This window comes from Triplophysa dalaica, chromosome 18 (genome assembly GCF_015846415.1).
Source record: "Triplophysa dalaica isolate WHDGS20190420 chromosome 18, ASM1584641v1, whole genome shotgun sequence".
Lineage (NCBI taxonomy): Eukaryota > Metazoa > Chordata > Actinopteri > Cypriniformes > Nemacheilidae > Triplophysa > Triplophysa dalaica.
In genome coordinates, this window is record NC_079559.1 from 19444454 (window position 1) to 19461078 (window position 16625).

The 16625-nt window shown below is 36.7% G+C and overlaps 1 protein-coding gene across 4 annotated transcripts; it reads left to right on the forward strand.

The window, feature by feature from the left end:
- Window positions 1-20: 20 nt before the first annotated feature.
- Window positions 21-4683, forward strand: LOC130440011 (uncharacterized). Of its 4 annotated transcripts, none has more exons than XM_056772761.1 (9): window positions 21-62; window positions 282-376; window positions 634-776; window positions 1074-1215; window positions 1537-1603; window positions 1673-1797; window positions 2157-2223; window positions 2443-2659; window positions 3005-4683. In XM_056772761.1, exons 2-9 carry the CDS (start codon window positions 372-374, stop codon window positions 3118-3120), a joined length of 882 nt encoding a protein of 293 aa, XP_056628739.1. In that variant the 5' UTR covers window positions 21-62; window positions 282-371; the 3' UTR covers window positions 3121-4683. The 4 variants fall into 4 exon arrangements, with proteins under 4 accessions (XP_056628739.1, XP_056628741.1, XP_056628743.1 ...); XM_056772763.1 differs by having other exon boundaries at window positions 1685-1797; XM_056772762.1 differs by having other exon boundaries at window positions 48-376.
- The last annotated feature ends 11942 nt before the right edge of the window (window positions 4684-16625 follow it).

The window sequence follows — 16625 nt, forward strand, 5'->3', positions numbered from 1 at the left end:
CTACGTCACTGATCACGTCTGCACGTTGTGTTTGACAAACTAAACCCACAACAAATGTTTCGGTAATTCGGTTAAATGCCATATTTTTGTCGTTATAAATGCATAAGGACACTGTAACAGCGACATTTTATATAATTTGTAAATGTTTATATTTTAACTTAATTCTTCGTTATAGCCAATTTAGGAAGTTGTTTTTTAAATACGCAAATCTACTATGTTTTTACTATCGTTCTATTATAAATACTAAAAATAAAATATTAATGATTTGCATTGATTCGTAGAAAGTGGAATTTTACTGTTGCTAAGCAACCTGACTTCACACAACCAAAGACGACAAAAACTAGCATGTACTGTGATGTTTGTTGTAACAAATGACGTAAGTATACAATTCGTCATCTAGCTCTTCTTATAACTTTAGTCGAATGAAAACTTATTAAAAAAATAAAATGTTCCAAAGGAGCGTCTATAGAATAAACAGCCTACAACACTTGCTATGCTTAATAACTCGTCGCTATTAGTTTACTTTTCAATTCAGCAATCAAATAAAGTGAATATATAACATGGCCTCATGTCACACTAATAACACTGAATGTAAATGATAAAAAAAATATTTTGCACGTGTTTGAATGACAGTAAGCAGGGTGCAGAGGTGAATGAAGCTCACTGTCTCAGGGTGCTGTGTTCGCACCCGTGCTGCTGGGACACAGAACACCGCTGCGCCAGAGGAATCCTGCGCCATACTCCAGCACAGGTGAAGAGATCCTCTCCCAGAGACGGTGTGTTTGCATTGCATTTATTATTATTCTGGCTCATTTGCCTTACAAAGATATGTTTTGCATGCATCCAACTATTTGACCTGAGCCTGTAACTTCTGGAAATTCACCTTAAAAACTCAAATTGCCTTTACAGCAATTAAAAGGACTTTAAACATGTAGTTGCTTTTCATATAACTTACCAAATTAAGTTAAAAAAAATCACAAGTTGACCTGTGGAGCATATCATTTTTCACAGTGAATTTGTTTGTGTTCATCCATTAAATCTTTTCTGTGTGTAAAATGTTGTTTGACTACAAGATGATTTACCGTCGCTGAGCATTGTGAATGTCTCTGAATGGGTTGGAAGAAGGAGGCCGTTGTACAAAGCTCATGCAGGGGCATCACTGAATGACGTTACTTCATTAACCAAACAGTCAAAGGACAGTGAAATGATGAGGAGGTGAGTGTCATACAATGTTACAATAATAAATGGAATATTATATGAGACGAAAGTACTCAACCAAAGCCCTTGGTTTGGCTATTTTTGTGAGGACTAATCTTAATCCTATAAAACACAGAATGACATAGTGCTTTTTTAGTTTAAATAAAAACATAATGTATAAATAGAGTATGAAGCAAGGTCTCTTTAGAAATGGGTTTGTGAAGCAGTAAAACATAAGTTAACAAACTTTGAAACATATAAGTTTGATATTCGCTAAAGATTTTTTATAATGTAAGTGTGTGTATGCCATCCCACTATTCACAATCTATTTTCCGACAGGGCAGATTTATCCTCCTCAAGGTCGTTTTCCAGCATACCCACCAATGAAGCAAAGAAAATGGTCAAGGTATAAAAAACATATATTTAATTATCCCCCATTACAATATGTTTTTAATTAATAATAAATTCTGACTAGTGTCGAATACAGTTAAATACCATTAACATCAGTCCATTGATCGGCTATTCTGAAATGCCAAAATGCCCAGTGGTCATGTGGAATCCCAACCCACACCATGTGCCTCAGTGGCTTAACCAAAACAAGTAAGCCTGTTCCACAATACATCTTTTACAATGTTTTCTATTATAAGCTGTACATGCAAAAGATTCAGAAAGAGCTTTATTGCCAAGTTAAGGAAAGATATAAACATATGTGTGTATAAAATATTTGTTGAATACATTAATTCGTAGTCCAAACACGTTTAGCAGAAATTATATAGATTTAAATTGTAAATCATTTCGAAAAACGTGAAGCCTGAAAGTATTGAATAGTGCTATCAGATTTATTGGAAAATTCATTTATACTTAGAATTTGTGTAATAGTTTGATAAGGTTAAGCACATTGAAAATACTTCTTTTAATCCCATTTAATTGACGTTGTGCATCTACTTTTCATTTGAAAGATTTCAATCTCCAAATGTTGCTATTAAAGAATTAACCTGCCCCACATTTCCAAAGCCATCCAAGGTGGTGAGTAACTAAATGCTTGTTACACATCCATGGTAATATAAAGACATCCAAGCAGTACTGTATAACACTTTTCAAACTGTAGATGGTTTAACATATTCGTAAGGCTAACGTTTTTTTTTTAAATTCATAATGTTTATTTGCCACTGCTTCTCTTTTATTAGTCAGTCCAGTTTGTTTTATTGCAGTGGTTGTTGATAAAATGTTTCCTGTGTTGAGCAGACCGCTGAAGAAAGACTGAACTGGCAGGTTCAGAGGAGGCAGGCCAACCTAAGGAAAAGGTTTAATCATCGTAAATGGCGAGATCAGAGAGGTAGAAACTCTACACTAGAGGGAGCCGGCTCTCCTCTATTAACAGAAGATGTTTGGGTGGGCATTGGGTTTAATCCCATTTCCAAAATCCCCCCACATCACATCTCCCGCAGTTTACTGTTTCAAGGTGTGTGTAGAGGTTCTTAAGGTTTTGTCCCTTCATCAAACTGACATGGAAATGTTAGCAAACTAACATCGAATAAACAAAAGAATGCATGTGGCCATTCTTTATGTCTACCCTATATCAATCTTAACCCTAATCTTAATCAATTTTATGCTTCGGTCTAAAAAATAATTCTGTGGATTTATCACAAAAATAAACAGCTACATTAATTTATAATAAAATCATTGAAATGATTTTTTAGTGGACTCAATTTAAACCAACATATATATGCACTGTACAACATCTTTGTAATTAACCTGATTTATCCCTATGTGTATTTGTTTCTTTCTATCGCTGAACTCTCCACAGATACAGGATGTGGATCACTGGAACAAAAATTGCCAAGTCTAACCACACCACACCCAAACCATTGCAGGAGTGTGAGTCCGCTCTTAAGCCTGAGTTTGAGATCAATGAAGTTCTGAAGAAGCAACTGAACCTGCAATGCATCGGCCTTGTTCTTATCCACATGTGTTTGTGTTAGGGTTAACTATGAAAGGTGAACGCAAAGCTGTAATGCAGCTGCCTTGAACAGACTACAATAAATACTTCAGGTTTTAAACATAAATAGTTAAGAAAACATAAAGGTGTGTTAATGATGATTTGTTCATAGAGACAGTTCACTCAAAAATGAAAATTCAGTAATTTAATCACAACCAGTGTTGGACAAGTTACTCTGAAAAAGTAATTAATTACTAGTTACTAATTACATATTTTAATAGTGTAATTAGATTACTGTACAAATTGCTCTCTCCAAAAAGTATTTCATTACTTGTTAATAATTACTGTCTATATCCTACGAGTTAAATCATTCAAGGATAGACATGACGGGTACCACCGTTGAATTGACAAGAGGGGGAGTAAATGATGACAGAATTGTAATTTTTGGGTGAACTTTCCGGAGTGGAAATCTCAGTCTTTGTGAGCTTTTTAGTGTACTTCCAGCCATGTGCTTCTCTCAGTGAACTGTAAGTCCTCAGTGTGAACAGAATCTTCTTTTCTGTGTGTTCCGTCACTGTTTTTTCCTTGACAGCCCACACGGTGGTACAAACATACACAGCTGCAGTGTCCACTGTGGGTCACTTCTCACACCCAGCCACTGTCTGAGTGCCAGAGAACCTTCAGTCTCACCACACACCCCTTTCCACACACCCATTGCTCTCTTTTTTCCATTAGCACAGAGAGTTTGAGTGTGTTATGCAGGAGAGAATAGGTGAAAAACTGGGAGTGGGAGATCGGGGCTTCCTCCGTAAACTGGGATTTCCACTGTTGACATCCAGAAGAGGATACGGTCTGGTCCCTGCTGAACACAGATGCTGAGACTGTGAACATAATGTTTGTGTCACAGGCCCCAGGTGTGGACCAACGTCAGCTTTGAGGCTCCCATGTGACATCCAGACAAATTGTGTCATTTACTTCTTGGTTGGCATGAGATCTGTTTATCAGTCAGGTTCCTTTCAAATGTGCAGGTGTTTCCTAAATGTGCATCTGAATGTTTCAAATGGAATACTAGCTTTTTACTAAATACTGTGTGCAGTATATACTGTGTAATGTCTACTATTATGCAAAACAATAGCCATTTTGCAGTTGCAAATGTTTCAAACTATAGCCAAGTGGCACCTAGTTTACCTTTTTGGAAATAAAGTCTGATTTTTATGCACAAGAAATATCTTAAGATTTAGTTATATGCTTAATGTACTAACAAAGCTTTAGTCATACTTGTCACTATGTTTGAAGAGTTTGGTTCCAAAATGAGATACTCTATTAAAAGTAATATAAAAAATATGTTTTTGTATTGTGCACTCAAATTAATATCCATCAAACTAAAGTTGGTTTGTTTTGATTTAAGTCCTTATCACACAAAAAGTACAGCTAAGTAGTTCAATAAAAACATGGTAACATAATAAAAAAACATGATTTTTATTTAATTTTTTAAACTGAGTTATCTAATTTTGGAACCAAACTCTTCATTTACATTTAGTCATTTAGCGACGCGTTTATTCAAAGTGACTTCCAAATGAGATATTATACTAGGATACTATAAAAACACTAGATGAGACACTATATACTGGTATTGACAACTACTGTGGTTTTAAAACCACGATTACTATCTATATAAATTGTGTAAATTCTACACATGTGATAATATGGTAAATAAATATGCCTGTTTACACTCATATATTGAGTGTGATTTATAGACCAAAACAAGTGAAAATGCAAAATAAACAAAATAAAAATTGTATTGTATTGATAGCATAAAAAAAAGATATTATAGTAATATTGTTATCATTAATTTTTGTATAACATGACTTCTCTTCATTCCAACTGCTCAATTTGGCAAATGTAGTAGGTTAAACATAAAAAATTGCAAAGTATGCATATACACACTATTTACTGCAGAAATGGTAAAAGATGTACGTTCCTATATAGTCCATATGCCTTCTAATAAATTTAATGAGGGCAGCACATGACTGGAACAAACACAACCTACACAAACAAACTGAGGCAGTAGTCTGTGGCTGAATAGAGCTGCAGTAAAGTTACCACCCAAATCTCGTCTATTACGCACAAAGAGATGCGTCATTGACCGTCACTGTTTGTTCTGACAGATACTTACAGCTGTGCAGCTTACCATGTGTCCCTCTGTCCGTCTCCCCAACCAGAATGTAATTGGCTTGTTTTAGTTGCTTGGAATATTGCCACAATTAAATTTCCAATAACGTACCACTATTCTGCTATTAGTTCAGTATGTAGATTGTGTAGGGTGTGGATGCACATATGCCCAATTTGAGCAGTGTATAACAAAGCTTACTGGAATGATGTGCAAAATGTTAGAGAAAGTGTATTCTACAATCCAAAGTGCTCACCTTGAATTTTGAAGAGTCAAAGTGATTTCAAAAGCAATTAAAAATGTCTCTTTGTTGATTTATTAATGGATCAGATCAAACGGGTCAAGGTTTGGCTGGCGATGAAACGATCATGGGAGCAAAAAGATCTCCTATAATATATAAAAACAAATACTGTATCCCTTTAAGCATTTATATTCATGCTGCCTTCACTTGCTCTCGGAAATTTGATAATTCCCACTTCAAGCCAGAAATAATAACAATTGTAATGGTTTAATGCTACTGAATCGTAAGTAACATTAATGTTTTGATGTTCCTAATACTTTTAATGGTACCAAATCCAGAGGTTACTTCTGGGTTAAAGAGGGAATTATCAAGTTACGAGAGCACGTGAAGGCAGCATTAGGCCTATGAGGACACTAACATTATACACTCTACACTTCCAAAACACTTATAAACTCTACACTACAGGAAGACATAAAGTACTGTATGCTGTACATGCAAAACTATTCACTCTACACTAGGAACACTTGAACACTTTAAAGTAAACACTACTGGAACACTTATATCCTACAGTATACACTACTGGAACACTTATAGCATACAGTATTCACTCCTTGAACACTTATACCATACAGGATACACTACTGGAACACTTATAGCATACAGTATACACTACTGGAACACTTATAGCATACAGTATACACTACTGGAACACTTATAGCATACAGTATACACTACTGGAACACTTATAGCATACAGTATACACTGCTGGAACACTTATAGCACACAGTATACACTACTGGAACACTTATAGCATACAGTATACACTACTGGAACACTTATACCATACAGTATACACTACTGGAACACTTATAGCATACAGTATTCACTCCTTGAACACTTATACCATACAGGATACACTACTGGAACACTTATAGCCTACAGTTTACACTACTGGAACACTTATGGCCTACAGGATACAATACTGGAACACTTATGGCCTACAGTATACACTACTGGAACACTTATGGCCTACAGTATACACTACTGGAACACTTATAGCCTACAGTATACACTACTGGAACACTTATGGCCTACAGTATACACTACTGGAACACTTATAGCACACAGTATTCACTACTTGAACACTTATAGCACACAGTATTCACTACTTGAACACTTATAGCATACAGTATACACTACTGGAACACTTATAGCCTACAGTAAACACTACTGGAACACTTATGGCCTACAGTATTCACTACTTGAACACTTATACCATACAGGATACACTACTGGAACACTTATGGCCTACAGTATACACTACTGGAACACTTATACCATACAGGATACACTACTGGAACACTTATACCATACAGGATACACTACTGGAACACTTATGGCCTACAGTATACACTACTGGAACACTTATACCATACAGTATACACTACTGGAACACTTATAGCCTACAGTATTCACTACTGGAACACTTATGGCCTACAGTATACACTACTGGAACACTTATGGCCTACAGTATACACTACTGGAACACTTATGGCCTACAGTATACACTACTGGAACACTTATGGCCTACAGTATTCACTACTTGAACACTTATAGCACACAGTATTCACTACTTGAACACTTATAGCATACAGTATACACTACTGGAACACTTATAGCCTACAGTATACACTACTGGAACACTTATGGCCTACAGTATTCACTACTTGAACACTTATACCATACAGGATACACTACTGGAACACTTATGGCCTACAGTATACACTACTGGAACACTTATACCATACAGGATAGACTACTGGAACACTTATACCATACAGGATACACTACTGGAACACTTATGGCCTACAGTATAATCTACTGGAACACTTATGGCCTACAGTATACACTACTGGAACACTTATGGCCTACAGTATACACTACTGGAACACTTATGGCCTACAGTAAACACTACTGGAACACTTGAATACTTTAAAGTATACACTACTGGAACACTTATGGCCTACAGTATAATCTACTGGAACACTTATGGCCTACAGTATACACTACTGGAACACTTATGGCCTACAGTATAATCTACTGGAACACTTATGGCCTACAGTATTCCCTACTTGAACACTTATACCATACAGGATACACTACTGGAACACTTGAATACTTTAAAGTATACACTACTGGAACACTTATAGCCTACAGTATTCACTACTGGAACACTTGAACACTTTAAAGTATACACTACTGGAACACTTATAGCCTACAGTATTCACTACTTGAACACTTATAGCCTACAGTATACACTACTGGAAAACTTTTACCATACAGGATACACTACTGGCACACTTTAACACTTTAAAATATACACTACTGGAACACTTTAACACTTTAAAGTATACACTACTGGAACACTTATAGCCTACAGTATTCACTACTTGAACACTCATAGCCTACAGTATACACTACTGGAACACTAATGGCCTACAGTATACACTACTGGAACACTTATAGCCTACAGTATACACTACTGGAACACTTATACCATACAGGATACACTACTGGAATACTTATGGCCTACAGTATACACTACTGAAACACTTGAACACTTTAAAGTATACACTACTGGAACACTTATAGCCTACAGTATACACTAGTTGAACACTTATACCATACAGTATACACTACTTGAACACTTATACCATACAGTATACACTACTGGAACTCTTATGGCCTACAGTATACACTACTTGAACACTTATACCATATAGGATACACTACTGGAACACTTATGGCCTACAGTATACACTACTGGAACACTTATAGCCTACAGTATACACTACTTGAACACTTATGGCCTACAGTATACACTACTGGAACACTTATAGCATACAGGATACACTACTGGAACACTTATGGCCTACAGTATACACTACTGGAACACTTATAGCCTACAGTATACACTACTGGAACACTTATGGCCTACAGTATACACTACTGGAACACTTATAGCCTACAGTATACACTACTTGAACACTTATGGCCTACAGTATACACTACTGGAACACTTATAGCATACAGGATACACTACTGGAACACTTATGGCCTACAGTATACACTACTGGAACACTTATACCATATAGGATACACTACTGGAACACTTATGGCCTACAGTATACACTACTGGAACACTTATAGCCTACAGTATACACTACTGGAACACTTATACCATACAGTATACGCTACTGGAACACTAATGGCCTACAGTATACACTACTGGAACACTTATACCATACAGTATACACTACTTGAACACTTATGGCCTACAGTATACACTACTGGAACACTTATAGCATACAGGATACACTACTGGAACACTAATGGCCTACAGTATACACTACTGGAACACTTATACCATATAGGATACACTACTGGAACACTTATGGCCTACAGTATACACTACTGGAACACTTATAGCCTACAGTATACACTACTGGAACACTTATACCATACAGTATACGCTACTGGAACACTAATGGCCTACAGTATACACTACTGGAACACTTATAGCCTACAGTATACATATTTAAATGTAATAAATAAGGAATAGCTTTGGGAGAACATTTCTCCAGTTAATTCAGATGTTCTAAGATCAGACAAACTCAGGACATTTTTTTTCTCCAAAATTGATAAATAAACATTGAGAGAAAGCTGTTTTTTAAATATTCTGAATGCGTTTGTGTGCGATTATGTACGTTGACCTAACAGCATCAGGTAAGTTTTGACTTTGTGCAGGATAAAGGAGTCTTTTGATGGCTGGTGACTCAGGGAAAGTCTGAGATCGTTCACAGGCAAACAGATTTCATCCAGGCTTACTGCCAGGTCTCATACTGTAGGTTAATGAATGCAAGGTCCGGTCCATTTAAGCAAATATATGACCTGGTGGGCAGATTTTATGCTGTCGGAAGAGGAATGTGGGTCCTTGATATGAACCGAATAAGCATCTTGGGATCATAGATTATAAAAGTGCCGTAGCAATGATGTGATTATTTCATTGATTTCATGCTTGCTGACTGCCTCTTTAATAATCAAGAAGCGTCATTAGGTCTAGGATGAGGGGGTACACTAGGCCTATTTTATATATTAATAAATTTATAATGGATTTTTTATTTAAAGCAACTTACAGTATAATCAAGATAATCATTTATGTGTTTCCTGGACCCACCCAGAAAAATGGTCCCGGGACCCATGATGAATGCATCAAGGCAGGTTTGATAAGGATATGGCAACAAGGTCAGTGCTCATAAGCACGCTTTCAAAGCATCCCGTGTAAGGATGTGTGCTCAACAGAGTGTGTTTGTCGGTTCCACCTGCAGGTAGTTCTGGAATAACATTTGTTCCTCATGGAATCAACAGGCCAGGCTCTGTAAGTGAAGCCGGCAGAGTGAATTCCACCTCTCCCGCTTCTCGGTAAACAGCCTGGCCTGTGTAAGAGCGCCATGCCTCACACACCCCCTCACTTCAAAACACTGTTTGCCTTATTTTCTGTGTGCTCAGCACACTAAATCCATCATGAAGCCACCTTAGATTTCTCCACAACATCACACATTTTGGACCCTGGCTTCTTGTAGTGAAGGAATACAGCTCCCAACATCTATAATTTATAATTGTCAAATGCATTTTACATATAACATGACAATAGCATTTCAAACGGGTAAGCCTCAATCTGATTGGCTGCCTACTATACAAAGCTTTATAGAGTCAGGGTGTGCAGTTTTCTATCAGCCTGCCAGAACACAAAGTCATGTTTGTAAGATACCTACGGCTCTTGAATTTGAAACTATGTAGACACTAATTTACCAGTCTGAGGTTTGTCGAATCAAATCTTTAAAATACTTATGGTAACACTTTACTTAAAGCATATATGTATAATGCATTATAAAAGTATTTGATGTATTAATTCTGCATTGTAAATCTCATGAATAATTGTAACTACTGTTAAAACATTATAACACTTATCAATGTATTGCATTTTTATTTGGTTATAATTCTTAACAACATTTAATGTATTACAACACATATTATGAACAATTATAATGCATGCGCTTCAATAACCCATTATACATAAAGGCTTTAAGTAAAATATTACATCATTATTTTTCAGATGGGCAGAGTTTTATTAAAAGCATATAATCACGTTTTAAAGAAGCCATTCTTTTGCTGTTTTTGAGGCTTTGATTATGTTTTTTGGGTGTTTAACAATGGATGTTCATGTTTCTTGTTTCAAAACACGCTTTATATTTTACATATCGTTCACCGCTGTCCCTCTTCTCACAAAAAGACTGGATTTTTTCCGGTTTATATAAAGTTACTCCCCCCGAAACGCTCTGATTGGTAAAGCTGACATGGTCTGTCGTGATTGGTTCCCCGCTTAAAGCATGTGTCTGAAGATGTCCCACCCATACCATATCAACTTCTGCTACTCAGGCTGCTGTGATTGGTCGGTGCCCCTCTCAGGGGACATGTATTCATACGCTTTGGCTTTTTGCAATAAGCAGTAACAATGGCGTCAACTTCACTTCATTAGTTAAAAACATGATGAACGATCAAATTGTAAAAGAGGTCTGCTAGTGCATGTGCAAACGTCAATCTTTGTTAAAGATCACATATTGTTTCCTACAATGGTGAGGGAAATGAAACCAAACCGAACGGATCAGACCGGTTATATTAAAACTAATAACCGAAGCGTTAGTGACTTTTTATATTGGACCCGAGTTGGATAAAAAAGCAAGCAGATTGACCAGGAGACATTTGCAAGCAGGACTTCAAAGTACGTTTCACAGAAGTGTTTTAGAGCTATGCGCACACACACACACACACACAATATCAGTGTATTACACAGAACAGCTTTCACATCCGATGTTAAAGTCATAGAAGCTGTAATTTGACTGTTGGTTATGTTAGAATGTGTGTAGCTGAAAACTTATTACCAGCTGTAGGACTTTGGTGAAAGCGAAAGTAGTTTAGCGTGTAGCTCAGTTAAATTGTTTACAGTCTCTGATAACTGAACACTTCTCCAGCGGCTCTTCTCTAAGGAAGGTATCGCCCCTTTTTTGGCATATTTCTTTGGGGGGAGGTTATTTAAAAACTCAGAATAGTGACATCATGTACCCGGGAAGTAGAGGGGTGTAGTCCAATTCCAGCTTTCTCTGTAGTCCTTGAAAAGCGAATACTGTTAAAGACAATATCTCGCTTGGCACTGAACTTTGAGCTTTATCATTTCGCAGATATTGTTTATGCACTAACAGCAACATTACACACTAACTAAAGATTGAAACTTGGTGTCAGAGGGAATGGCCCCTACAACATCACCTTTGTGATTGTGTTTAGTTGTTTTACATTCAACCTTCCATGGATAGAGGTACTGATGTTTTTAATGTCATATACCTTTTTCGAGAAGTGTTTAGACAGTTGTCTTGATATCATACATCAACGCCAAAAAATACTGTAGCTATGGACAAGTGGCCAAGAGAATTAAACAGTGGTCAACCTGACAAAAGCGGTTGTTTCAACCCCTTGTTTTGTACAAATATCAAAAATAAACACGCATCACAATAATTTCCCTAAATCAAAATTTTATAACATTAGTTGTACATTGACACAAGAATTATCATCTTAATTATTTCTCCTAGAAATAAATGAGATTAAATGAAGAGCAATTGGAAACTTTTGGTTACTTTTCTTGTGTCTCTTATATTTTATGTAAAGACACAGAAATGTCATGAATGTCTCCATTAACATTTCAGTAGAGACCTCAACAGTTTCACAAACTCGGCTCAGATTTGGCAGGTTTACAATCAAAAGTATTATTGATAAATCTAATAAGAACTCAAACATTGCTCATCAACTTTTCCTAAATCCAGATGATTTGACCTACATCATTCATTTAACACCGGCATGCTTTTAATGCATTTTAACAATTGCATAATGTTGCATAATTTTTTTCATGTTGAATTTAAGGAGAAACATCTGAGACTAAGTTGATACTTAAAGGGCATATTTCAACCAAAAAATATATTTTTTAAATCATTTACCTAAACACTATGACTTACTCTGTTCTGCAGAAAACAAAAGAGGATATTTTGAAGAATGTCAGAAACCGAACAACAGCGGCACCCGATGACTTCTACTGTACGTACACAAAAGTCAATGGGTACCTAAGTTGTACGGCAGACAACATTCTTCAAAATATCTTCTTTTGTGTTCACACAGGTTTGAAATGACAAGAGGGTGAGTAAATGATGACAGAATTTTAACTTTAGGGATCCTTTTAAATGAAACACAATAATATCTCCCCATACACAACAAGTTTAGTATTACAGAGTTAAATACACTGGAAAATGCATCGTTCACGTGGACACAACCCCTTTCAATTTATTGAACATGAGTTTTTATCAATAAATATTGAATTGTGGTCATTAAGCTGCCCCATCACAAATACATGATCTCAAACAGTGATTTTCATGCCAAAATCAAAATTTGTTGTATGCATAAAAAGAGAACATACCACGTGGATTTACGGACCTCAGTTGCCAACAGCTCACTCATACTCTGAAATGCCTTGCATTTTTGTCCACTTATGCACACTGTGTGTGTGTGTGTTTGGATGTGTGTGTGTTCCGAACCTAACTCTCAGCGCACCTGTTCATCAGGCTGAAACATCAGGCAGGTTATTGCTCTGATGAAGGAGACGTTTTCATCACGTCCATTAGAGAGAGGCATGAGCTCTGCTTCACCACACCCTCACAGATCTGTCAAACACAACACAAAAGCAAAATAAACAGTCAATAGAACCAGTGGAGGTCCAGCAGGGAATGCTGAACCGCCCCTCGCTATTAAAGCGTTTATAGTTTCAGGTGCAATATGTTTTCTAACGTGTTATCTCCTGCTCTCAGGAGATCTTTAGAACATCTTCATGAGGAATGTCTGTGACCTTTGACCTGTAGAGGGGGTGTCAGTAAAACCCAGCTGATTCTACACACCCTGACTTCTGACACCATTATGCGGCAGATGAAAACCTGACAGATTGTCTGTGCCTTGAAAATATTTTCGCATTAACTGCACTTTTCTCACAATGCAACATTACTTCATTGAACAAATGTTTCTTAAGTGAAGACTTTAGAATGTGTCATAGTTGCTATAATGTTTATGTGTAAACACACTGTGACTGTAGCTTTGTTTAGCGCGTCCTGATGCGTCAGTCACTGAAACAAGTTCCATTACACTGCTGTGGGAAACAACCCCACTTATACACATTTCACACACCCAATGTCCTACTGACTCATTTTAGCCTTATATCCATCACCGCAGATATGACTTTCCCATCATATTATGTGTTTACAAGCGCTGAGTTCAGAACAGTGATGATACATATCTTTCCAAACACAAAACGGGTTTTAATAACATGTTATTATTAAAACCTGTGGAATGCTTATACATCATTTTTTTTTATTAAAAACAAATGAAAAAAATGAAAAATGCAGATGGCTACCAAGGTGTTGTTAGTGGTTGATAGGGCATTTTCTTGGTGGTTTCTAGAAGTTTATTTTAATTTTGCAAAGAGTCACTCTTAAAAATCCTGGGTCCAAAAAGGACAAATCCAACCATTGGGTTAAATTAACCCAGAAAGTGTTCATATTTCACCCAACTATAGGTTGAAAAACCCCAGCATTTTGGGATAAAAATCCCAGTATTTTATAATCCAGTGGTTGGGTGCGTCCAACACAATCTCACAAGAATTTTTATGAATTTGTATGATCTTATTTGTAGGTTTTATTACGACTCGGCTTCGTGCCAGTGACTGCTGGTTCAGAGCTATGTGGGCTATAGGGGAGGGGCTTGAGTGTTGCATTTTTCTAATAACACTATCGCTGCGTCCAAAATTGTATACTATGACAGTCTGAACTGATTTAAATGAATTACAAAACGTTAAAACAGTACGTTCTATAAAGTATTTGTGGCGGTAGAATAGATTTCGGACGTCCTTCATCCGCCACGTTTTATTGTCATGTGACCTATTTGCTCTTTGACATATGACGTATTAACATCAACCTGTCCCTAGGCTTCGGTACAAACATCATTTATTCACGAGAGATTCATTAATCTATACTTACATTTGAAAAACCAAAAAATATTTTTACACATTTATCGGTTCGGTGCTATTATTCGAACGCAGAAATTACAAGTTACTGGCGTAACACTGAGCTCAAAACTACAGTTTAACATAACAGTTAGGAAAAAAAAAACTTTTCTAGACTGTTGTCAACTGGGCCTTGGTTTCCAACAATGGGTGATAGCAGTGTTTCAGGAGGGGTGGAGTCTTTTTTACAATTGACTACAAACTGTTCTATGGAAATCTCACATTAAACTCATTTCCAATGGCATTTTTACTCTTTTTCAGACGTATGATGCAAAATGGAGAACTTTTTACAGCTTGAGGAAAATTGCTGATAAATAAACCTAAATTGTACAGTTCAAGTACCATAGAGAAAAAGTCAACATTGTAATGTATGTACTAATACTGACGTGTAACAATACCAAGCAATATACGCTTTATAAGATGGGGATTTGGATAATTTACAGACCCTCAAGTTGTTCCAAACCTGTGTGACTTTCTTTCTTCCGCAGGAGATATTTTGAAGAAAGTGTGCAACCGAACAGTCCCGGCACCCAAACACTTCTATTTTACGGACACAAAACCAATGTAAGTCAAAGGATTCCGTCGCTGTTCAGTTAACAACATTCTTCAAATATCTTTGTTTGTGTTCTGCAAAAGAAAAAGTCATACAGGGTTATAATGACAATAGGGTGATTAAATGATGACAGAAGTTTTATTTTTGGATGAACTTCCACTTAAATGGTTCTGCAATGGTTCGTGGCAATGCCTTACTTTCAACACAAGGAATCATTTTTTATATGTTTGAACTTGAAAGTTGATCAAACCTGTTTGGTTTGATGTGACTGGCGTCTTATTTAATTTATTGGGGCTTATGTAACCTTGCCCACTTGACCACTGCTCTGGAAATGTTTGTCTGGTTCAATAACAATGGCTGGGATTGGGCCAGACTGTTTGATAGCAAATGTTCGTAACACCCTCCCTCTCACACCCTGCTTTTAATGACTTCTTCTCTCCGTCATCATTCAGTGAGAGCGGATCGGTACACACATCCTGCTTTTGTGGGACAGGAATCTCTGGAATTCTTACCACCTCATTCTCTCCTTCTCGATTTCCCTTCTTTTCTCTACCCCTCAACCCACCTCCCTGTGATTCCTAAGTCTGGATATTTGCGAAAAGGTTTATGTGTGTGTTGCAAGACTATTCAATTACTCGCACACCCACAGCAACAACATATTTCCTCATGAAATTATTCATTTTAAATGAAGCAATTTGCATTATTTGTATGGCAGAACCTCTGGAAGAGAATATGTAGATGTAGAACAAGTGCTTTCACACTAGACTGAATCAATCATTTATTTTTTAATCTTCCTTTGTGCACAGGGGCATTTTCATGTTTAAATAGAAAAGGGTGATGATAAATCTGTTGTTATAAAATTATGAGCACACAATTCTCTTGACAATCATTATATGCTGTAGCATTACCATTTGTGCTCACAGAAATGACTAAAGTGGTCAAAACTGCTCATCCCAATAGTTCTGTTCACATAGTGTAGTTAACACTGTTATATACTGTATTAGTGTTACTACTGCTCACTAAATTTATTATGAGTGCATTGTCGCAACATTAGCTTATATATAGGGCTGGAAATGGGAGGAACATGCGGGATGGAGTCCAGGGAGTGAAGGACGTATGGAGTTCCAACTCAACGTGTAGAGGATTTCCATGCTTTGTCCATGAAATAGCCTCCGAACGCTATGCACATTTCATAAGAGGCCTTTTTCGTATTTATGGGTTAAAAATATAATATAATTCTCCCCAATTATAGTTCTCCCAGTGAGTCCCATAGATCTGCATGACACAATATTTTAAAATACAGCCATGGAAAAG